Source organism: Protopterus annectens, chromosome 11.part0 (assembly GCF_019279795.1).
Source record: "Protopterus annectens isolate FY-2018-M chromosome 11.part0, PAN1.0, whole genome shotgun sequence".
NCBI classification, from domain to species: Eukaryota; Metazoa; Chordata; order Ceratodontiformes; family Protopteridae; genus Protopterus; species Protopterus annectens.
Window position 1 is genome coordinate 1,416,773,707 of NC_056745.1, and position 23,998 is coordinate 1,416,797,704.

Here is a 23,998-nt window from a genome sequence, read left to right on the forward strand (position 1 = left end):
AAACTTGACTAAAGTAAAGCTGGAATAATTTGTATCAACCTGCTGCAATCAAAGCCAAGTGCTGTTCTCAATATCAAATTAAGAACTTCAATACAATGTGAACAAAACACTGTGGAGCCAGCTGAGATAATTAAAATTAATATTTATTGTAAAAATAAAATTGACAGTTGAGTGCTTTTGTCTTATAAAACATCAGACTTCTTACAATGTACATGAATACGCGTATGTTTAAAAACACCACCTTATGTGATTTCAATTACCCAGTAAAATGCCATTGCATTATCCCATTTAACAACTATCTAATTAAAGTTAAAACTGCCTTATTGTAAATCCCTTACAGAACTGGTCTCTTGTATTCAAATTTCATATTATAATCAATCCATAAATACATTTTGTTAAAAACTCATATAACCAAGCATAACCAACTCCCTAACAACCAAAATATGCATTAGATTTTAAAATAAATCAATACAAATATAAAGTGGTACATATAAATGGTTATGAACAAACTCATAACTTGGCTGCTAATATATTTAGGGCACTAGAGACTGAAATATTGTCATTTAATCGTGGGTGGAGGGGGGTTCTGTGTCCATTCTAAGTTACAACATTAACTTCCTATATTCCACTCTGTTCTTACCAGATCCTCCCATGTTATTTTGTGAAACTTGTTCAAGCAAAAAATCTTACTCTGACTGCAGGTCTTGGTGTGTTTTTATAAAGGGTTGTTCTCATTACCATATTCAACATCATAAATGTGTTCATAAACATGTTTTTATTGTTTTATCTTTCTGTCTTACTTATATAAAAGCTTGTGCAACCTTGACACCGAACCAAGTAAATCACCCCCTTTTTATTACAATTAAAATATCCTGTAGATTTAATTAATAAATCTCTAATCTCTACATAAATCTAGTTCCCATTGGATAGATAGCCACACTGGCTACAAGCCTCACATCTATAAGCACCCATTTACTTCCAAAATTTCGTTAAGATTCTTGTTACTTCTCCTTATAAAATGGGGCTTGTTTGCTATACTATCCTTAATTCCTGGGAAACATGTCAATACACCTCAATGCTTATTAATATTTGTTTCTCTATATTTAGATTTAGAATTAAATGTATACACAAAGGCATTAAGTTTTGCCATCTCAGAAATTATTCTACTGGCAATCACTTGCATACCCTTCCCCAAAATTGGTTCTGACCATTAATTACTTCTTGTTCCATTTTAACTGTTAAGTCTAAATGGTAACTCCTTTCTAAAAAATAGTTGTCTGACATATTCAACCTCCTTTAAAAATATCCTGCTGATCAGATATCATACAGGATGCTCTGATTAATTTTCCATTTATAATACTTCTTTTCTGGTAGAAGGGGTATTCACTAAACTAGTGAATATAGAAATTTGAAAAGGTATCCTTCCTGTAAACCTTAGATTGAAATCTACCAATACCTCTGTCCTTGTATAAAAAAAAAATCAAAACTAATTAATACTACCAGTAGAATGACAGTAAATAAATTTTAAAAATGTGGTAGTTCAATTAATGTATAAAAAAAAGTGTTAAACTTTCCACTGTACCCTTCCATAAAAATACACATCATCCTAGAATCGAGTGTGAAAATGCCAATCCGCCATAGATGTAGAATTCATAATAAAATTCCTTTCCAAATAAAACAACACCAGATTGGTGTAAATGGGAATACAACAGGCTCCCATTGTTACTCCTTGCTTTTGCATATAAAATTCACCGTTGAACAACATGTAGTTGTTCAAAATCCATTCCATAAATTCACTAATCAGCAAAATATCAGCGGTGTTTCACTCACAGTGTACTGAAGTTCTCATCCTGCTGTCATACTTTAACCAGTTACTTGTCATTAAACACTGTAACTTCAAAGAAGTTTCTTTTCAGTGGCAAAGATGAAAAAAAAAAAAAAATACCTGCTCCAGTGCACACAATGTAGACAAATCTAAGTATCGTAACCATTGCAATAGTAGCAGGTATATCAAGGCTTGTTATGCAGTGCAGCTGTCTTCATTTCCTTGAAATGAAACTAAACATAGGCCTTTTCCATGAAAACAGTGCACATTGCTTGTCACAGATATGTGCACAATACACACATACTGATAGTAATTGAATATACACACCAATCCTGTGTGATTGATGCGCTGTTATTTAGGATCCCTATCACAACACCGACACGCCACAGACCCGACACTCAAAACAACGACACCAAAACACCGAAAACGCACAAAACCGACAACTCACAAAACCGAACACCATAACACCGACACCCAAAACACCGACACACAAAATGTAAACTACACATAACACACAACTATACATGCACAAACCCTAACCCTAAGGTCAGACACTACCGCACACTTACCCTACCCGCACCCTAACCCTAACTCACTTAACCCGCCACTAAACCTACATTCCGTCACTATCGCACACTAACCCTACCCGCACCCTAACCCTAACTCACTTAACCCGCCACTACACCTAAAGTCTGTCACTACCGCACACTTACCTTTCCCGCACCCTAACCCTAAATCCCACACTATCTCACACTTACCTGTCCGCTCCCTAACGCTAAATCCCTCACTATCGCACACTTACCTGTCCGCTCCCTAACGCTAAATCCCTCACTAGCACACACTTACCTGTCCGCTCCCTAATGCTAAATCCCTCACTAGCACACACTTACCTGTCTGCTCCCTAACGCTAAATCCCTCACTATCGCACACTTACCAACTCGCGCTCACACGTTGCCCATGTCGGTGTTTCGGCTGTCGGGATTTCACATTGTCGATCATCTGTCTCGTCAGTCTTCTCGTGTCGGTCTTCTTAGCATCGGTGTTTTGGCGTGTCGATGAAGTCAAGTGGACCCGTTATTTACCAGTAAAAAAAAAGCTTCCAGAATCTCAAAGATGTCTTTATAGCTCTATGGCACCTATTGGAAGAACAGGATAGATGGACCTGGGTGCAAAGGGTCTATACTAGTTTGTTGCAGTCCCATTGCAGTGAAATTCGGCTCATCGACCCCAATTCAGTGAAAATCGTTTCTGAATTTACCAAGAGTAAGTAAATACTTGCCTTGCAGCACAACTCCACTGTAGTGTGATGTCGGAGGTGGTATATATAGTTGGGGGGGGCACAGCCCCACACATCAGGAGGTGTTTTGGTTAAATTTGCTTGGCTGTTGGTCCACTGTGCTGTAGGACAAGTATTTACTTGCCCTTGGTAAATTCAGCAAATCTCTGAAATAATTTTCGCTGAATTAAGGTCAATGATCAGGTGTTTGCTGCAATAGGATTGTGACGAACTAATATAGACCCAGGTGCAAAGATGTAGGAGGAGCCAAATAGACTGACAGTTTACAAGCCATCAAACTGTTATTTTCTTGTATAGGTATCAGTGGGATTATTAGACTGGTGCATAATCAATTAAATCAATTACATTTTTTTGACAGTTTATAAGATCATGTTGAGGAATCACAATTTCAATTGCTAGTAGAGAGGAGGTATCAGACTGGAGTGTTGCCTGAAGCAGCAAACTCTATAGCTACAACTATGAGCCCTAGACTCTTAGAATTTTCCAGACTCTGAATGAATATGTAATAGTTTCCATCTAGGGAATGTGAAGAGTTTTCAAAGTAGATCTGTCCAATGGGCAAGACTGAGAAGGAGATGTTGCTGAAAGCAACTTTCAGCGGTCATTGACTGCTGTCTGTCTCTGTAGTTAGTATATATGATTTACAAGGGTATGGGGGCCTTGCAGCACATGGGGGTGGAGGTGGGCTTTCTACTCTGCAAAACAGTTTGGTCTATTATTCACTGAATTCACTGAAAATAGCATTAGGTGAAATTTTTTTTTTCTAATATTTAGCCATCATGAAATAGCATGTGAACTATCATCAGGAATTCTCTGCCTAAATAATTTATATGTAGGACAAACATGTTTTTCATTAATACTTTCTGTCTCCATTCCTGCATGGTACTGCCATTTTACTTTAATCCTGGTAACCCATTCAGTGTAGCAATTATAGGTTTAACTTTTTTTCCAGGGATTATCGATAAAAGGCTTTACGTTGAATTCTGTATTCTTTGACTTTGATTTCTTTCATCGCAGTTTCTTTCAAAAAGAATAAGAAGTCTTCAATGAATGAAATCAAGATTTTATGGTCATGGTATGAAAATGAAATTAAATAACATAGCAGCTTTATTGCCTTTGAAATTAGAAAAATATGTAATGGTGTTTTCATAGGCAAATATTCTGGAATAATTCCCTGAAAGTTTCATGAAAATATTTTATTTGTTTATTTTATTATTTAGTTGGCATTTGTTTACCAGGAAAGTCTGAACGAATCATAAACTACCCATTTTCAGGGGATGCCCGGGGAGAAAAGCACCAGATACTAGTAATAAATTGAACAGATGTTAAAAAAGAACAATAGTCATTCACTTTTACACATGGTTGACACATATTCATAGGCATCGCAGAAACTCTTATAGATGTATAAAACAAAAATATTCACATCAAGACAGGGTTGATATGAAGTCATAGGAGTAAGAGATGATTTACATTGCATGGAGATACGTACATTGCATAAAGTGATTGCTGTAAAGAAAACAAGCAAATAGGGCAGAGGATAAGATAAGCACAGTAGTCAGCTATAATATGTGAGGAAAAGATAAGAACGGAATAGTGTAGGTAATGGTGGTCAGGGAGTAGGGGAGAAAGAAGGAAAGAGTAGCAGGGAGAGTGAGAGGAGACTAGGTGAAGTGGTAGCGATAGGATGGGTAAGACGAGGTGTGGTGTAGGGGAGGGGAGAGTAGGTAAGAGAGCAGGTGAATAGGGGGAGGATAGAGGAGAGGAAAAAGAAGAAGAAGAAGGCAGGGGAAGATAAGTGCCTCATCCAGGACTGTAACAGGAGCATGTATGACAATATATCAAAGCTTTTTTTACAGCTATGGGCCTGTAGAGACATTGAGCAGAAAGAGCCTAAAATGGTTAGTTGAGAGTACAAACTAGCCTAAAAATAATCAGAAATAAAGGGCTTAAGGAAAGTCATCCTGCTTTTACTGGCAAGTACATTAACTAAGACATACCCAGAGAGTGACATAAAAGCCTCTGCTGCTCTGCCTGTACAGGATGCTGAAGATCTTCATTCTTTCCGGAAAATAATTTTTAATTTAGAAGCTATGTTTTCTATGGTCAACATTCCACAATCAACATTCCATGCCTTCTGTATGAGGAAAACAGGAAAACATTGAGTTAAAATTAGGAAATAATTCCTTATATTAGTTAAGTGGAAGGGTGTGGGAAAAACTTTAATTAGGCAGAGGCATACCAAAGCTGTTTGAACACATCTAAAAATCTCTGAAAGCCCACATATTTTAATTCTGTGTCACTGTTTTGTACTGAAGTCTATCAATACAAACTAAAAGCCGATGTCAGGAATTAAAAGCTTGACGCTACTTCCATTAAAGGCAGCTTTGCTGATTTGAAATTCCAGATAATGATTATATGGGGAGCATTGCTTTCATTTAAGTCTTATAACTAAAGTACCATCAAAATCAAATTCTAAATCATGTTGATTTCATAACAGATGTACACATTATAGTGAACATGTACTGTCGGGAAATTGTTTCACTTTGGATATTACATGAAACTGCTTATTTTATAAAGCATCGCATACTCTTATAAATTAAGACTGAAGCTTATGCAGGTGAATGGATTAATTTTCAGTTTTAAAACCTTTTTATCTCAGTCAGAGTAGTATATGTTGTTTATTGGTAAGACTGTGATTGCTCTAATAGTAACTCAGCTAATTCTTTGAGGACCAACATCAATTTCTGCAATGCAAGAAACGAACTCCAGGTCATGCGTTAGAGACTCACTGTTTTTGTTTTCATGTTTTTGTTTTGTTGTTTTTATTTTAGTTTTAAGTTTTGTGAAACATGTCCTACAGACATGAACCTGATTTAAATGCTAAAGTCATTTATAAGTCAAAATATGCATGGTTACAACAGAAAAGCAGCAGAGGCATACAGAAACATAAAGCTTGCTGTTTAACAGCATCATGGGGTTTAAAAGCTTCAAAATAAGTAGTACAAAGTGAAAACAGTGCCACAGTGTCCTCCTTCTAAGGAAGGCTTATGTATCTGAGAAAGTGGCGAGGGCCACATTCCACTGCAGAAAACAACTGAGGGCCACAGGGATAGATTTTTTTCTGGGGGGGGGTGATTCATATATAAAATCTTCAAGTTAAACAAGTACATTTTAAATTACTTTTTTGTTTTCAAGTACAAGTCATGGAAATATGTACCTCTGTATTCCACATTTGGGAGTAGTTGACACCAGAGATTTACAATGCTACTATGCTTTTTTTATCCTATTCCACATTTGGGAGTAGTTGACACCAGAGATTTGCAATGCTGCTATGCTTTTTTTATCATATTCCACATTTGGGAGTAGATAACACCAGAGATTTACACATTTGGGAGTAGGTAACACCAGAGGTTTACACATTTGGGAGTAGGTGACACCAGAGATTTACACATTTGGGAGTAGGTGACACCAGAGGTTTACACATTTGGGAGTAGATGACACCAGAGATTTACAGAGAGTAGGTGACACCAGAGATTTACAATGCTGCTATGCTTTTTTTATCCTATTCCACATTTGGGAGTAGTTGACACCAGAGATTTGCAATGCTGCTATGCTTTTTTTATCATATTCCACATTTGGGAGTAGATAACACCAGAGATTTACACATTTGGGAGTAGGTAACACCAGAGGTTTACACATTTGGGAGTAGGTGACACCAGAGATTTACACATTTGGGAGTAGGTGACACCAGAGGTTTACACATTTGGGAGTAGATGACACCAGAGATTTACAGAGAGTAGGTGACACCAGAGATTTACAATGCTGCTATGCTTTTTTTATCCTATTCCACATTTGGGAGTAGTTGACACCAGAGATTTGCAATGCTGCTATGCTTTTTTTATCATATTCCACATTTGGGAGTAGATAACACCAGAGATTTACACATTTGGGAGTAGGTAACACCAGAGGTTTACACATTTGGGAGTAGGTGACACCAGAGGTTTACACATTTGGGAGTAGATGACACCAGAGATTTACAGAGAGTAGGTGACACCAGAGATTTACAATGCTGCTATGCTTTTTTTATCATATTCCACATTTGGGAGAAGATGACACTAGAGGTTTACAATGCTGCTATGCTTTTTTATCATTCATGCTTTGGATGAAGGGTGATTTTTGGCATGATACTTCCAAAACGGCGAATATCATTGCAACATTTCAAGTCTTGCTAGCTGCTTACTCAGTACATGCTTTGGACTTCACTGTGCATCACTTTCCTGTTGTGTTTATGACTAGCTGCAAATTATTATAGCTTTGTATTCTTGGAAAGAAAATACACCTTAGCAAACAACTCATCCTATTTTGTGATTGTTCCTAAACTAGATATATTGTCAAACTCAAAGTGTCTTCAAAGTAATGGGAACTAATTCATGGCATGATACGTCCAGAATGTGGAATGTCACTAGAACTTTTCAGGTCCTGTAGGTTTAGTTATTTTATTGTAAGGCCCTTTCAACTATGATCTGGGTTTACAAATCTGTGCAAGTTATAATGCAGTTGAAATACATTATAAAGAATAATGTGATAGAGCAGAGCCATACACAAGTCAACATGTACCTACCCAACCTTTACTAAAGTCACTACCTCAAAAAGCTACTAAGTACATTCACTTGAGGAGCTGCAGTAGCAGTCATGGCTTCTTAAATGAATCCCAGTACTACAGTAGTACATCATTGCAACAGCTGATCACACCCCCTAATAGCTTGTGCCTGGGGCAACTGACCCCATCACCCCATCCTATTTATAGTGCTATGCTAGTGGAAGGCAAAACATACATTATATAATACAATTTAGATGAAAGAAGTATGCACAAACTTGAATGACAATTTTCTGTAGTCATTTTTGATTATTAGAATGAGCGGAGAAATCCTGAAGAATGAAAAAGTTTTTATGTCAGCAGAATTAGCCATAATTACTAAAATGTTTGTAATTAATTTCTTTGAAGAGGAAATCTTTAAGTGCTAATGTTGGTTAGTGTTTGCTCCTTTCTGTGGTCAGCAGGTAGGCGGTTACAGCAGGCATGGACAAGATTTAAGAAAGCTTTTCTACCTGTGGTGGGTTTGATAAAGGATCTAACTAGAAAGATATTTTATTGCTGGAGTTTGCAAAGTTGTCGGTATAGGTTTTCATTAATAGTTTGGAGAAGAGTAAGGATTTTTTGTTAAATAACTAGCTAGAAGAGGATCGCGGATAGTAAATATGCAGTTCTTCTCTTTTCAACACAGAGAACCATTTATCTTTCTGAAAAAAAGATGATTATTTCTGAGAAATGTGGCTTTAGCAGACTTAGTTAAAATCTTGTTGATTTTTGGGTCTGAGTTAGTGTATTCATAGTAAACTATTTAGTGAGTCCTGCTCCCAAGTAATTCAGACGTTAAATTGTGAAAGGGGCTTTATCTCTGGGGCACTAGTGAGCCTTTAACCATATTTCATAGCCAGAAAAATCAAAGCCTTTATTAACTAAGTATATGACTCTACCTTTCTTGTTTGCTATACATTGAATTAAGGAGGTATTTGAAGCCAAATTAAGGCCATATGAAGAAGTCCTCCAGTTATCCAGTTAAGGGAGTAGAAGACTTTGGATGCACTAAGCCTTGATTCTAAAATGACTGTGGGATGGGTATAGCCAAAATGATTAAGTTGTTTACCTTACAGACACAAGGTGCATGGTTTGATTCTCATCTTGTTCAGTGTCTGGTTATTGGATAGGCATGCAATAGTTTGCAAATGATTGCTTAATGTTTACCTATAATTGAGACTGAAGTGTGCCTAGGTACTATAATTATTGGGACTGGGATTGATATAATGGCTAATGTGTTTACCTCACAGACACAAGGTACAGGGTTTGTTTCTTATGTTTGAAAAGGAAGGTGGCTAGGCTTAAAATGACCCATTATGGCAACTAGCCTAATACTTGCCTATAAACCTAAAATGAGATTATTTACTCTGTAACATTATTTGAATTGTGAATGGACATTGTTCACCATGCATCAGAGTGTTTTTGGAAGGATAACATTGAGTTTGCACGAACACCAAGGTATCTATGTTGGTGTACCTGAGGTAGTAAATGACCACAGGGGCCTGCAGTTTTAAAGTAAGTGGACTGCATCTTAAAACTTTTTAGAAGTTGAACATAATTTGCAATGATGTAAGAGCTGTATTTGAGTCTAGTAGTACTATGTCATCTGCAAACCTTGTATTATTGAAGAAAAAGAGCACATTTAGTCAGTTATAAAGAGAACAGAATAGACCATAGCTCACGGCCTTGAGGGACATCACAAGATAAAGAAGCTGTATTTGAAACGTTGAAGCCAACAGTAGCTTGCAAGGTTGTGTGAGGAAAGTAACATGTAAACCATTTTAGTACTCCTGGGACAAAAATTAATGATTTACATTTTTTTTAACAAGGATGTTATGGTTGACAGTATCAAATGCATATTTCTGAACTGGGCAGCTGTAAAGATTTCATTAATCATATTGCTGTAGGTAGTACATGTTACTTTAAAGAGTGCAGTTTTGGTGCTAAAGCCTGTCCTAATTCCAGGATGGTGAATTGTGAGGATGCAGTCTTTAGTAATATACTCGAGTTGGTTCTAAGTATGTTTTTCAAAGATTTTTGTAACTGGAAAAAGGTTAGACATAGGTCTGTATATTAAAAGTTAAGGGGGTTTTAATTTTGAGGACGGAAGAACAAGTATACCTGAACTGGCAGCAGAGAGCTTCATGTGGGGGAGAAACTGACTATATGGTCTGAGAAGAAGCCCACTATGGTGTTGCACCTCTTTAAGATAAGCACTGCAGTACAGCTATCTAAGAATCAGAAATGACCACTGCCATTGGTAAAAGGGGCTTACTACTGATGGTAAAATTTCTGAATCCTGGCCTTAATATATAGGTTCATAGGTATATACTAGGCTGTCAGTCATTCTCTTCCCCTTTACAGGGTTAGGGAGAGGGTTATGGCTAGGGTTAGCACGCATTAGTAAGTTGGCCAGGGGGCTTTGCCCTTCTTGCCACCTTACTCATGTAAAATGTGTGCAACCCTCCTCACCCTCAGGCGAGGTGAGCGCAACATACCCTTTCACTCCAGCCCCCCCACCCAGGCGAGATGAGCAAAACATACCCTTTCACTCCAGCCCCCCCACCTGGCTCATCTAGTGAGGGAGCTGCTAATCAAACCCCAGTTGCATGGGCCTCAATCTTAGCTGTTATAAAAGGGTTCCTATCGTATGATCGAAAATTGTAAATGGCGAACGCGTATTGATCTAACCCGACTGGTCAAAACGTTGCGCATGTAACACAGAAATCTCCATAGGGAATATTTTACCTTTACTTCAATGCAGTGCGATCTCGGAATAGGAATATTTAGGTAGCGGGGGTGTGGGGAGTGCAGGGGGCTTGCCCCCCTGCCTACAGCATTTAGGTAAGTATAGTTTTTTATTTTTTTTTTATTATATTTTCGAAATTTCAAACATTGCTCATATGATGTTTGAAACATTCGAAAATATAATATAGACCTGTTATAAAAGACATACTTGTGTTAATCATATATTTAGTTTTAAAAGGATAGAAGGAGTAGGGTAGAGTAAATTAAAAGTGGTATTTGTTTTATATTACTGTATAGCAAAAGAGATTGTTCTGTTTAGAAAATCTCACATCACAAAGGCAGAAGTTTAGAATGTAGTTTGTAGTAATATTTTGCGGTGAAAGGTTTTATGTACTAAGTTACTGATTAAGTTCTATGGATAAGAGTTACTACTAAAGTAGTTAACTCTTTGCTTTGTATTTAAGAGTTTGTACTAATGCGACTAGCATCTGAGTTTATTATAGATTCTATAACTACATAGGCATAGAAGTGCAGGATATACATTGTGGAGTTTCTATGAGGTACAGCAGTCTTGGAATTGTAAGCAGCACAGAGATATATATGTGTATATGTATATATATCTATATATCTATATCTATCTATATATATATATATATATATGTATATATATATATATATATGTATAGGGTCTACTTTGTTTCATTGAAAGGTCATTTCACTGAATTTCAATTCACCCTAACCAAATCGCTGAAAGCTCAAATTATTGAAAACTCATTTCACTGAAGTGAAGTACTGGCACTGTGTAGAGTAGCGTAAGGCAAGTAAAAGATATATGCCCTTTTCCCCACTGTAGTGTGATTCTGGAGTTAATATATACAGTTAGGGTGTGTGTGTGGGGGTCATAGCCCCCCCACTTCATTTGGGTATATATTTTCTTCTGGAAAAAGTTAGTCATTGATGTTGTAAGTATGCATGTCTATGGTTTAAAATATATTGTTTTGAAGCTTTCCGTGAAATATAATATAAAACCAAACTAGGTGGAGCTCTGTGACTGGAACCTTGTGGTACTCCAGTATTAACAGGGAGAAAGGGTGATAAGGAAGAGAGACATTTGACAAATGGGTCTATATTAGATTATTGAAACTTTAGGTAATCAAATACCTAAAACTTGAAACCTAAACATCAAAAGCTGTAAACCACAAACGGCCACTTCCATGAATTTTTTCAGAGGGAAAAAATTTGCTTGGCCGGACAAAAAGAAAAAACTTTCAAACCCTAATCTAGTGGGGGGCTTCACCCCCCACACCCCCCTAATTAAATATGCCAACTCCAAGATCACTCTACAGTGGAGAAAAGGGCAGATTCCTGATAATGGCCAAGCAAATTTTTTCCCTATGAAAAAATTTGTGAAACTGGCCGTTCGCAGTTTACAGCTTTTACTGTTTAGCTGTCAAGCTTTAGGTATTCGATTACCTAAATCTTCAACTTTATGATATAGACCCTTGACAAACTGCTATCTGTTGGTGAGGTAGCTAGAGAAGCATTGAAGGGTAGGGTTAGAGAGACTAAGATCAGACAGTTTGGAAAGACGCATGGGTGAGAGAGTTTCAAAGGCTTTGGGGAGGTCTAAAAATAGACAGGAAATTAGTTTGTCTTTGTCTCTGACTTGAGAGATAATTTGAGTGAAGGAAATTAGAGCAGTAGTTGTACTATGGTTAGGATGGAAGCCATGCTGGGTGGGAGTGAGTAGATTTTGCTAAAGAAGATAGTCAAGGAGCTGTTTATGTTTGCATTTTTCCAGTAATTTATAGAGGGGGACAGGATGGCAATAGGCCTGTAGTTAGAGAGGTCAGTGGAGTGTCGTCCTTTATGGATAGGTATATTGTAATTTTTTTTCCAAATAGTGGGGACAGTAGATTCTTGGATAGATCCACTAATTAGGACGGAGACAGGGTAGGCTACTGAGGTAGCAGCAATTGTAAGTAAGTAAGGTGGTAGATTGTCAGCTAAGAGAGAGCGGGGCTTTAGTTTGCTATGTAGAGATTTAAGGAAGGAAGTAGGAACAGGTATGAGTGAGAAGGTTGTTTTGTGGCTAGAGGGAGCGGGGGAATTAAGGAGGTTGGAGGTGAAAATATTGTTGGCTAATTTGCTGAAAGAGTCAATGAAATGAGAGTTGAGAATGATGGCAGTTTTAAGGGGAGAATTGTTTGGACTAGGGTTAGCTATACAAGGGTTACCTGGATGGAGAACCTGATTAATAGGGTTTCAAAACTTTTGGGGGTTGCTGTGATGGTTAGTTTGGAGCTTTAAGTAGAAGTTTTTCTTATCATTATCGACGTGTCTTTAGTGAGGTTTCTGCGTTCTTTGTAGGTTTGGTGGTGTAGAGGGGATTTAGATTTTATCCAGTTTTTCCAGGCTTTGTCCCTCTTTAACATTAGGGAGTGACTTGACTAAAAAAGCCATGGTGCAAAGATAGCTTTTACTCTGATTTTCCTAAGGGGAGCAAGGTAGGTTAGAATTTCTAGAAGACTATTGTTGAATTTGTGTACGGTTTCTTCTAGGGATAAGTGTAATAGAAAGGACTGGGTTATGGAGGAGAGTCTGTTGTTGAACACATCAGGGTTAAAGTTAATCTGTGTACGACAGTCCTTTTGTATTTGTGTGGTTTAATGTGTTGAATGGAGTATCTTTGACTACATGTGCGGGAGTGGTTGCTTATGGAATCTGGTAGTGCTTAGAGGCTATGGTATAGGCTAGGACTGGATACAAGGATCCAGTCCAGAAAAGAGCTAAAACTGGACTACTTGCTATAGTGGGTAGGAGTTATGATTAGTTGTGTGAATCCATGAAGATTTATACTAGAGTTAGGGGAAATCAGTAGTTAGGGTTTGCTAATCTATGTTGACGTCACCTACTGTTACAGTTTCATTAGATATGGAGTCAGTGATCCAAGAGAGAACATGTTCGAGAATGGGGATATAATTTATGAAGACGAGATCAGTGAGAGAAATGAACTTAGTTGTGGGAGCTGAGGTGAGAAAGAGTTTGAACAACTGTGTATAATGTAGCAGTAGACTAGTTAGTCTATGAAAATGTAGTGTATGTGCTTTGGAGTTAGGGGATAGTGCTGTAGGGGAAGAGTTGTGCCGAGTGAGGTGTTGAGTTGTAATTCAATAGGGATGGATGTATTTAGAGGGGGGAGTGTTAAGGTTGATGGATGAGAGATTTGATTGGAAGGATGTAACAAGAAGTAGAGGAGTGGATGTGGACGGTAAATAAATAGTGGGTGGAGTATAAATCTAGGTTAGGTGAGAGTGTGTGGAAATTGGGGGTAGGGTGGGGGAGAAGAGTGAGCCCGAGTGAAGTGAGGGTGAGTGGAGTGGATCGAACCAAACCAACCCCATGAGAAGCAGCAGACCAAGAAACAGCAAAACGCTACATTAACGTAAACTGCCTCAGATCACTGCCAGTGTAGTGAAATAAATTCTGAAAGCTGCCATCATTTTTACTTGTAATTATATAGTATTGTGGGTTAAACAAATTAAGGCAGGTAAAACAAACCCCGAACTATTGATTTCAGATGGTTACCATTAAATGATTAGAAAAGTAGGAAAATGAATTATTTATGGAACAAAAAATCAGACTAGAAATAGCAGATAGGACAAAGCATATAGTAGGAGATTGGGCGACCTACTTATTGTGAACATGTTAGTTAGTGTACACACCACTCCCTACGTCCCTTATGAGAATTGTGCACAAAAACATTGTTTTGATTAATTGGTGACATGGTTACTGTTTGAAACTTGCTGTAATTGCTTCAACAAAAGATAATTTAGTGAAGAAAATGTTTAGAAAAAAGTCTGCTTATGTACAAACCTGACCTTATATTCCTTTGCAAAATGACAAATAAACCCCAAAATTGACAGCTTCAAACCTTCTTTAGTATCACATTGTATTGATTATTATTTACTCTCCTGGTCATAAAAGAACCTTGGTAGATGTGTAGGCTAGGTAATGTAAACCATGACACCAGTCAAGAAGCACAGGAGTAGGCCAAATGCACTGCTTTTTGAGAAACATAGCTGTAATTGGCCCTTTCTGTAAGAGTTCAAATTGGTTTAACTTCTCCAAGTATTTTGGGTTTCTAATTCCATGATGGGAATGGACCCCATTCCTAAGTCAGGGTATGATTAGAGTTCATGACATTAATATTGTTTCACTCTTTGCAGTTATCCAAGAGTGCTCTTCTCAGCACCTGCAGTGTGTCCAGAATTGTCTCCTTGCACAGTTTGAATGGGTTTCATGTACTGGTGCTGTATTTAAGTATGATTGCTTTTATTCTGTTGCTCCTACTACTATTGAAACTGCCTGGGTATCTTTCTTCCACATTGCTCTCATTTCTGAGTGCAAATCCTGGTATTTTATGACTCTCTCTCTCTCTCTCTCTCTTTCCCTCTGCATGTAACACACTGTAAACACTTGAGTTTAGAAGTTTCAATGACCAACTCTATTTTTGTCTTTTTACATGAGCTATTATATCTAGTTTTCATGCCTCAGCTTTTTGATCAGTTGGTTATGAGTAATGCTAGGTGATATAGGTTATATAGGTATAGGTATATAGATATAGGATATATAAACTTCATAATTCTCTATAATGCTTTGTGGTTCATGTTTCCAGTGCTTCCTGCTACTTCTATATTGTACTGCCTGCACAATCTCCAGTGCAACACTCTTGCACTTCATTGCACCCCTCGGTGTACAGGCTCCCTGGCATGAGTGTGTCACACAGTGATGACTTGTATTACTGTTTACAGTTGCAACTCTCTATTTCTCCCACTTTTTCAACGGGCTTTGAAAACTGAGTTATACATAGTCCACTGTCCTGAGTCACCATCATTAGCCTTTCGTCTTCTGGTTTCAGTTCACCTTTCCTTAACCATTCCTGCTTCAAATCTTGGTCAACATGACTTTGCTCCAGAAGATCTCTATACTTGCCACAATATGTAGGGATTGTTCCACCTGTCTTTCCTTTTCCTTTGACTGTTTTTTCCTATATTCTTTCTTTTGATTTTTGGCATTTTCAGTTGCTGTCTGATTTTTGTCTACTTCTGGTTTGATTTTCATTCCTGCTTTGTTTTGAAATGCTTCTGCTAAACTACACAAAGATGTCATCTTAGTCTTCTTCTCTTTGCGCATTAAAACTTTCACTATTGCCCAATCTGATGATGTCAGCAGATGTGTATGCTGTCCCATGATTGCAGATGTATACATGCAGTCCATTTTGAGAAGACCCATACCTCTTGCAGAGTGAGGGATATGCAATGTTGGTATATACTGTTTTTTTGTTTTTTGTTTTTTGTTTTTTTATTAATCATTTGATAAGCATGAAGCATTTTTTCTTGTTTTTGTGCACAGCTGATTAAACACTGTTTGGGGCCAGTCAATCACACAAAAGCTGTAAATCAGAACAGGAAGAGCAAACTGATTTATCGCTTGAACTTTATTCATAAATGTCAAGGCAGTTTTCAATATTAGCTTTAGGTTTCTGAAATATTCTTTACTGAACTTTATTCTCATTTATTCATGTCTTATTGCAGACCTCTTATCTTTTCCAAAATATGTGCACAATCACTCCTGCTCAAGTTCTTTTATATTAAATTCCTGTCCAAGGATGATATTTTCTTAATGCTGTATCTTTCCTTTTTTAAATCTTGCTTCTGAACATCTGTCAAGACCAAATGTCATTCTTATGTAATCTGAAGGTTTTAACAATTTGTAGTTGTGCTTTTCGCTACTCATTTAACGAGCTGTACAATTTTACATCATCCACAGAAAGTACAGATGTCTTTAAACAATGTTGGTTTCTGGGAGTTAAACTGCAACCATAGCTTAATTTGTTAAAGTAAAACTCAATGCCAAGAAATGCATTATAGTACCTTTTGCCACCCCTGGTAACATTATCAATAAAATACCTCTAAAAGTTGATTCACTAGTCAGTGATCTGGGAACTCATGTAGATAGTAACATAGCCTTTGATCAACTTGTGTCCAAGGTAGTAAAAAAATCTTCTATGTTGCTCAACTTATAAGCAAGGGTATGGCATCTAGGTCCAGACAGTCATCGAGCCACTGTACTCGACCCTCATCAGACCTATCATAAAGTATAATGCCCCCTTTATTATGTACCTGACCAGACACACACTGCAACTGGAATGTCCACAAAGGTTCCTTACAAAAAGAATAGAAGGAGTAAATACAAGTCCTGCGTTGATTGCCTCAAAGACCTGTCTATTTACTCAGTGTCATGCAGACGTCTGAGAGGTGATCTTTGCCTAGCATACAAACCATCCCTGGACACTGCTTTGATGAACCTTTTGCACATTCACAAACAAACAATATCAGAACTTCTAGCTTAAACTACCTAAATTTTGTTTGGGACATAAACAGGACATGTTGGAGAGAGACTTTTAACTTTCTCAGAGAATTCCCATTCTCTAGAACCGGCTCCTCTTCCATGTGAAGCAGAGTTCCTCCCTATTCCGATTTAAGCACAACTTGGACCAATGAATGAGTAATTGGAAATGCACTCCTGATCTGGCACCTATGTCTCTGATAGACAGAAGCAGACAGTAAATCAGCCCCTATGGAAATGAAATCTGTGGGTCACATTTGGATTTATGGCTAAGCTTATAATGGGCCCTAGTGGACATTAGTCTAGTATACACCTATGAACATGTGAACCTAAGCAGCTTTTTGCTTTAAAGCAAAACACTAGTAGTGATAAACAATGATCATGGAATATCCCCTTTGAATTTTTATCCCAGAGATAGTAATTTCCCCTTTCTCATGGCTTAGCTGGAAAATGATTTCCCACTGTGTCATAGCCACTGCAATGTAATTCTTCAGTGTAGGGTGTATCTTATGTATCTATAAGCAGTCCGCTATCCGCAAATGTGGGATGATGTCAAATGTTTTTTTTTTTTACCAGCAAATGATCCTTTGTTCCATATTACTTTCTTTTATTGCCCTTTTGTTCTGTTGTAATAATTGATTTTTTGTAAATGACTATAAACTCTATCTGCATTAATTCCAGTACGTAATTTGTATATTTCCAGAATGCAAGTTATCCTCTGTAAGTTATAGGATGGCTTAACGAGGAGTGTCATTTTTCCTGTTGTTAAGCAGGCTGTTGTGTGTGTTTGGGACATGCACATAAGTTATTCTTGCTCAAGGCTAACTCTTTGTGTAAAAATGTTAGTACCTTTAGCCAGAACTTAAATATTACATCTGGACCTGGGGTTTTCTATTTAGGAGATTTTCTTAATTTTGCCTCAGTTTATCTGGCTATTTCATTCCATTTTCTATCCTATATATTGGAGGTCCTCATTGTTTCTTTTAATTCTTCTGCCCTATAGTTTAACATGAAGGATGAAGGAATAAACTGCCAGTGAACTTTATCCCTGGGTCCTGGCTTTGTGTCCACTTGTTAAACTGTATGACTGCAAGCAAGTCAGCAAGTCACTTAACTAGAAACTCCTCCTGGGTTAACCCTGAAAATGCGTACCTCACTGGGTTATTGTATTAGCAAATAACTAAAAACAACTCATAGTAGCTAGTCACTTAACTAGATACTGCTCCTGTGTTAACCCTGAAGTGAGGCATGTGTACCTCATGGTGTTATTTGATTAGCAAATGAATAAAAAGAAATTATAGACTGCTAGTCACTTAACCAGAGTCTGCTCTTGAGTTAACCCTGAAACAAGGCACCCATACATTGTGGTGTTATTGTATTAGCAAATGAATAAAATCAAATCATAGTAGCTAGTCACTTAACTAAATGCTACTCCAGTTAGTACTGAAACAAAGCACATGTACCCAAATGTGTTATTGTAATAGCAAATGAATAAAAACAAATCATAGCTAGTCACTTGAAAAGTTGCTCTTGGGCTGCTCTCAAAAGAAGCACATGTACCTCAAAGTGTTATTGTGTTAACAAATAAAAACAAATCATAGTAGCTAGTTACTTAACCAGGTTCTGCTCCTGGCTTAATGCTGAAATGAGGCAAGTGTATTGTGTGGTGTTATTGTATTGGCAAATGAATAAAAACAAATTATAGTACCTAATCACTTAACCAGAGACTGCAATTGGGTTAAGTCTGACTAAAGACACGTACCTTATTGTGTTATTGTATTAACAAATGAATAAAACGAAATCATAGTAGTCGCTTAACAAGAGACTGCTCCTGGGTTCACCCTGGAAAGAAGCAATTACACCTTGTGTTGTTATTGTATTAGTAAATGTACAGAAAATAATCATAGCAGCTAGTCACTTAACCAGAGACTGCTACTGGGTTCACCCTAAAAGGAGACATATGTACTTCATGGTGTTATTTTATTAGCAATGCGATGTTTGCTCTGAGAGTGTTGATGGAGAAGTACAGAGAATGTCAGAAGGAGTTGCATTGTGTTTTTGTAGACTTAGAGAAAGCATATGACAGGGTGCCTAGAGAGGAGTTGTGGTATTGTATGGGGAAGTCAGGAGTGTCAGAGAAGTATGTAAGAGTGGTACAGGATATGTACGAGGGTAGTGTGACAGTGGTGAGGTCTGCGGTGGGAGTGACGGATGCGTTTAAGGTGGAGGTGGGGTTACATCAAGGATGAGCTCTGAGCCCTTTCTTATTTGCAATGGTGATGGACAGGTTGACAGACGAGATCAGATGTTTGCAGATGACATTGTGATCTGTAGTGAGAGTAGGGAACAGGTGGAGGACACCCTGGAGAGATGGATATTTGCTCTAGAGAGAAGAGGAATGAAGGTCAACAGGACTAAGACAGAATATATGTTTGTGAATGAGAAGGAGGATAGAGGAATGGTGAGGATGCAAGGAGTAGAGGTGGCGAAAGTGGATGAGTTTAAATACTTGGGGTCAATAGTTCAGAGTAACGGTGAGTGTGGAAGAGAGGTGAAGAAGAGAGTACAGGCAAGATGGAGTGGGTGGAGAAGAGTGTCAGGAGTGATTTGTGAAAGACGAGTACCAGTAAGAGTGAAAGGGAAGGTCTACAAGAGGGTAGTGAGACCAGCTATGTTATATGGGTTGGAGACAGTGGCATTGACAAAAAGGCAAGAGTTTCAGCTGGATGTGGCAGAGTTAAAGATCTTAAGATTTGCACTGGGTGTGACAAGGGTGGATAGGATTAGGAATAAGTATATTAGAGGGTCAGACCAGGTTGGAAGGTTTGGAGACAAAGCCTGAGAGGCAAGATTACGTTGGTTTGGACGTGCTGAGGAGGGATGCTGAGTATATTGGGAAAAAGATGCTAAGGATGAAGCTACCAGGTAACAGGAAAAGAGGAAGGCCTAAGATAAGGTTTATGGATGTGGTGAGAGAGGACATGCAGGTGGTTGGTGTGACAGAGCAAGATACAGAGGACAGGAAGAAATGGAAACAGGTGATCCACTGTGGCGACCCCTAATGGAAACAGACAAAATAAGATGATGGTGTTATTTTATTAGCAAATGAATAATAAGAAGTCACAGTGATGTTATTGTATAAACAAATGAGTAAAACAAATCATAGCTAGTCACTTAACCAGAGACTACTCATGGGTTAACCCTGGAAAGACCTATTATACCTTGTGGTGTTATTGCAATAGTAAATGAATACAAGCAAGTCATACTTAGTCACTTAACCAAAGTCTTGCTCCTGGGTTAGCTCTGAAAAGAGACATGTGTACCTCATGTGTAACTCTCAGCCTCTTAAAGAAATCAGTCTGGGCAAATCCTAAAATAATGGCGAGACAAAGGCACAAAACTAGATTTTAAATATTGCTCTTATAAACTTAGAAAGTTGATAAATTAATAGGATCTGTGTTAACATGCATTTTCTGAAGGATATGAAGTCTGAAACTCAAATGTATGTCATTATTTCTTGATTTCAGTCCTCAGTGACTTGCCAGAAAACCACAAATTTTATGAAAAAGAGACCAAACATATGAGCCAAAAATCAGAACATTCTGCAAAAAGGTGGACAGTTGAGAGCTATGACCACATGGTATTACTGTATTAACAAATGAATAAAAACAAATTATTGTAGCTAGTCACTCAACCAGAGGCTGCTCCTACATTAGGTCTGAAAAGCGGCACATGTACATTGTGGTGTTATTGTATTAGCAAATGAATAAAAAGAAATAATAGCTAACAGAAATTAAATTGTTTAAATATTTTACATTTGTGTTCAAGATTTAAGTAGCAATATTTTATATTTGTGTTAGTTATTAGTCTAAGTTTTTCAGATCTAACAGATTTCATTTACACACAAATCAGTCATCTTTTTTTATAGCAAAGGACATCACTTCCAGTACATGTATTTATTACCTCTTCATATGCATTTGCTAGGTTAGTTGCCCTTGTAGGCCAGCGTATTCAATTTCAGTTGTAAACATGAGAATCAAAGACGTGAACTTTGTGTATGTAAGGTAAACACCTTAACCATTATGCCAAACCCCAACCACAGTTATTGCAAACTTAGCTGCTAAAATCCATCTATATACATTCCAGAAGCATCTAGTTACTTTAACAGCTGGATAAGGTAGAGTATGTCTTACCTGTATGTTATCTGTATACTGCATGTGGTGTAATGATAGTATGAGTTTCCTGACTGTTCCACAGTAAGAACACCTTACCCCAAAGACTGGTTCATCTGTTCATCTGGAGACTGTTTTGATGTTTCTTGCATAAAAATAAATTATCTAAGCACATGGTCTCATATTAGTGTACTACTTTCCCATAAATTGAAAGCATGCACATGTTTTTTTTTTCATTTTTCAATACATTTGCGATTAATTGTATTGTCTTTTTTCCCCTTAGGATAGTTGTACCTTTTGTGAAGACCATCCTTATGTCTCTCCCTGCTGTACAGAGAATTTGGCAAAGTATTGTTGACTCTTTTGTTTCCCCAGTTTTTCACAGCATGGGTCGGTGTTGCTCTGCAGTCTCCATTCATGTGAATAAAGATGAAACTTCAAAGATGGAGGAACTAAGCTTCTGATATCCTATCTTTATAAAACTGAGATTGCTTCCTGTGCTGCACTCTACTCATGAAAACACTGCCTTGAAAAAGGACTTTATTCTTGGTCTAGATTGAAACAATGTATTTACTGATCTGCTTAAATATGGCTTTAACTGTGATGTTAATTAAATTAAGAGGGACCAGGAAAATTGAAGTAAGGAATATGTGTAGGTTTTATTTTGTCTAGAAATTATTTCTAATTATACAACAACCCCCCCCCCATTAATATTCCAAAACGTGCACACTGATTGGTCAGCATGCACGTTGTAAATCAGAGTTATAGTAATGGAAAAAGGTCCGGTCGCCCGGACTTTTTCCATTAGTATAACTCTTTTTTACAGCAACGGAGAACGCAAGATCTCCGTTGCTTTTTACAACCTGTCTCGCTATGTTAAACCCATGTCCGAGACACTTTAAAAAGCAATGGAGATCTTGCTTTCTCCGTTACTTTTTCAAAACTGTCTTGCTATGTTAAATGGGTTTAACATAGTGAGACAGCTTTAAAAAAAGCAACGTCAGTCTCCGTTGCTTTTTTAAAGCTGCCTTGCTATGTTAAACCCATTTAACATAGCGAGACAGGTTGTAAAAAGCAGCGGAGATCTTGCTTTCTCCATTGCTTTTGCCCACAGCTCTGATGTACTGCGTAAGTGTACGCATGCACAGTACATCAGAACTGTCGCAGAATACCAGACAGCTGCGGAAGGGCAGCAAGGAGGCATTATACAATGCCATTATTTAAGAAAAGTAATTATTTTTTTCTTAAATAATGTCATTGTATAATAGCAATAACCCACTTCTGGGTGTGGGTAATGCTGGATTTACTCACGGTTGTCTTTAGCCACTGGCTTCGCCCTCGTGACCAAACCACACCAACTGTGGGTAAATCCAGCATTACCCACGCACAGGCGTGGGTTATTGTTATAGTAATATACATTCAAAACTCACTGAGTAACTTGCGATCATTTTGACCAGACCAGCTGCAGAAAAACAATAATTAAAAAAAATATGTACTGTTATTTTCTTGATAATACGTAACTTAAAGCAAAATTGTAAACAGTTGACTGTGTATAATGTAATAAGAACTTTTCAGAATTATGCAAGCTATGTCTCCTATGTTGAAAAAATATATTAAAAAAAAGAAATGGTGATATCTACAATATATATATATATATATATATATATATATATATATATATATAGATATATATACACATATGGGTCTACTTCAGAATATCGAAACTTGTGTCATTGAGATGGCAATGTTTATATTCAGTTAAGTGAAACCTTAAAACAGCAAAAATGTTCACTGGGAAACTAATCACTTGACCACCAGGACAACATACACACAACGAAGCAATTAAAGCCCACCAAAGTGGAGGGCTTCACGCCCACAACCCCCACAACTATATATACCAATTCCGAGATCGCACTATAGTTGGGAAAAGAACAAATACCTGCAGGGTGGTGAAGAGGTTGGTTTCCCAGTGAATGTTTTTGGTGGTTTAAGGTTTTGCTTAAGTGAGGATTCAATATTGTCACCTCGATGAAATAGGATTCGCTGATATTGGGTTTCAATATTCTCAGGTAGACCCATATATATATATATATATATATATATATATATCTATATATATCTATATATATCTATATATATATATATATATATATATATATATATATATATATATATATTTATATATATCTATATCTGTATATCTATATCTATATATCTATATATATATATATATATATATATATATATATATATATATATGGATCTACTGTCTTCTGCCGAATTTACATTTCAACGAAACGTAAATTACCTTGTGTATTTACACGAAAGTGCGTTTTACCAAAAACGCACTTTTGTGTAAATAAGTAAAATAAAAAATAAATTTGTTAAATAAATAAAAACATGCGGTTTACATGTTAACTTAGTTGTACATCAACATTTAGTGTTGATTTACAACTAAGCAGAGCATTGCTGAGATTGTGGTACAGTGGGGATGAGAGAACATTTCCTTTTCCCCACTGTACTGCAATCTCGGAGTGACAATATTAAAGTAGGGGGGTGTGGGGGGGGGGCTTGTCCCCCTGCATAAAACTGTTTAAAGTGTTTTATTTTTGTTTTTTTTTCCATAGATTTACGAGAAAGTGCATTTTCATTGAAACGCACATGCTGGCAAATCCATTCATGAATTTACAATTTGTTGAAACATAAATTCGGCAGAAGACAGTAGATCCACACACACACACACACACACACGCACACACACACACACACATTAATAAAAATTGTTGTCAGGAATTTTTCTGCTGCTTTTACCTGCTGCAGACCCATTGCTGTAGACTCCGAATGTATGTAAATGTCAGTATAGACATTCCAATTCATGAAGATCCCTGGATTCAGACTTGCTGGGC

The 23,998-nt window shown here is 37.3% G+C and overlaps 1 protein-coding gene across 1 annotated transcript in view; it reads left to right on the top strand.

The window, feature by feature from the left end:
- The window catches only part of CAV2 (caveolin 2), a 70,973-nt gene extending 49,242 nt beyond the window's left edge, over positions 1–21,731 (top strand). The window contains exon 3 of the mRNA XM_044088701.1: positions 21,376–21,731. Within this exon, the coding sequence (XP_043944636.1) occupies positions 21,376–21,556 (181 nt within the window). The 3' untranslated portion in view covers positions 21,557–21,731. The remainder of the gene's footprint in view (positions 1–21,375) is intronic.
- Positions 21,732–23,998: the final 2,267 nt, after the last annotated feature.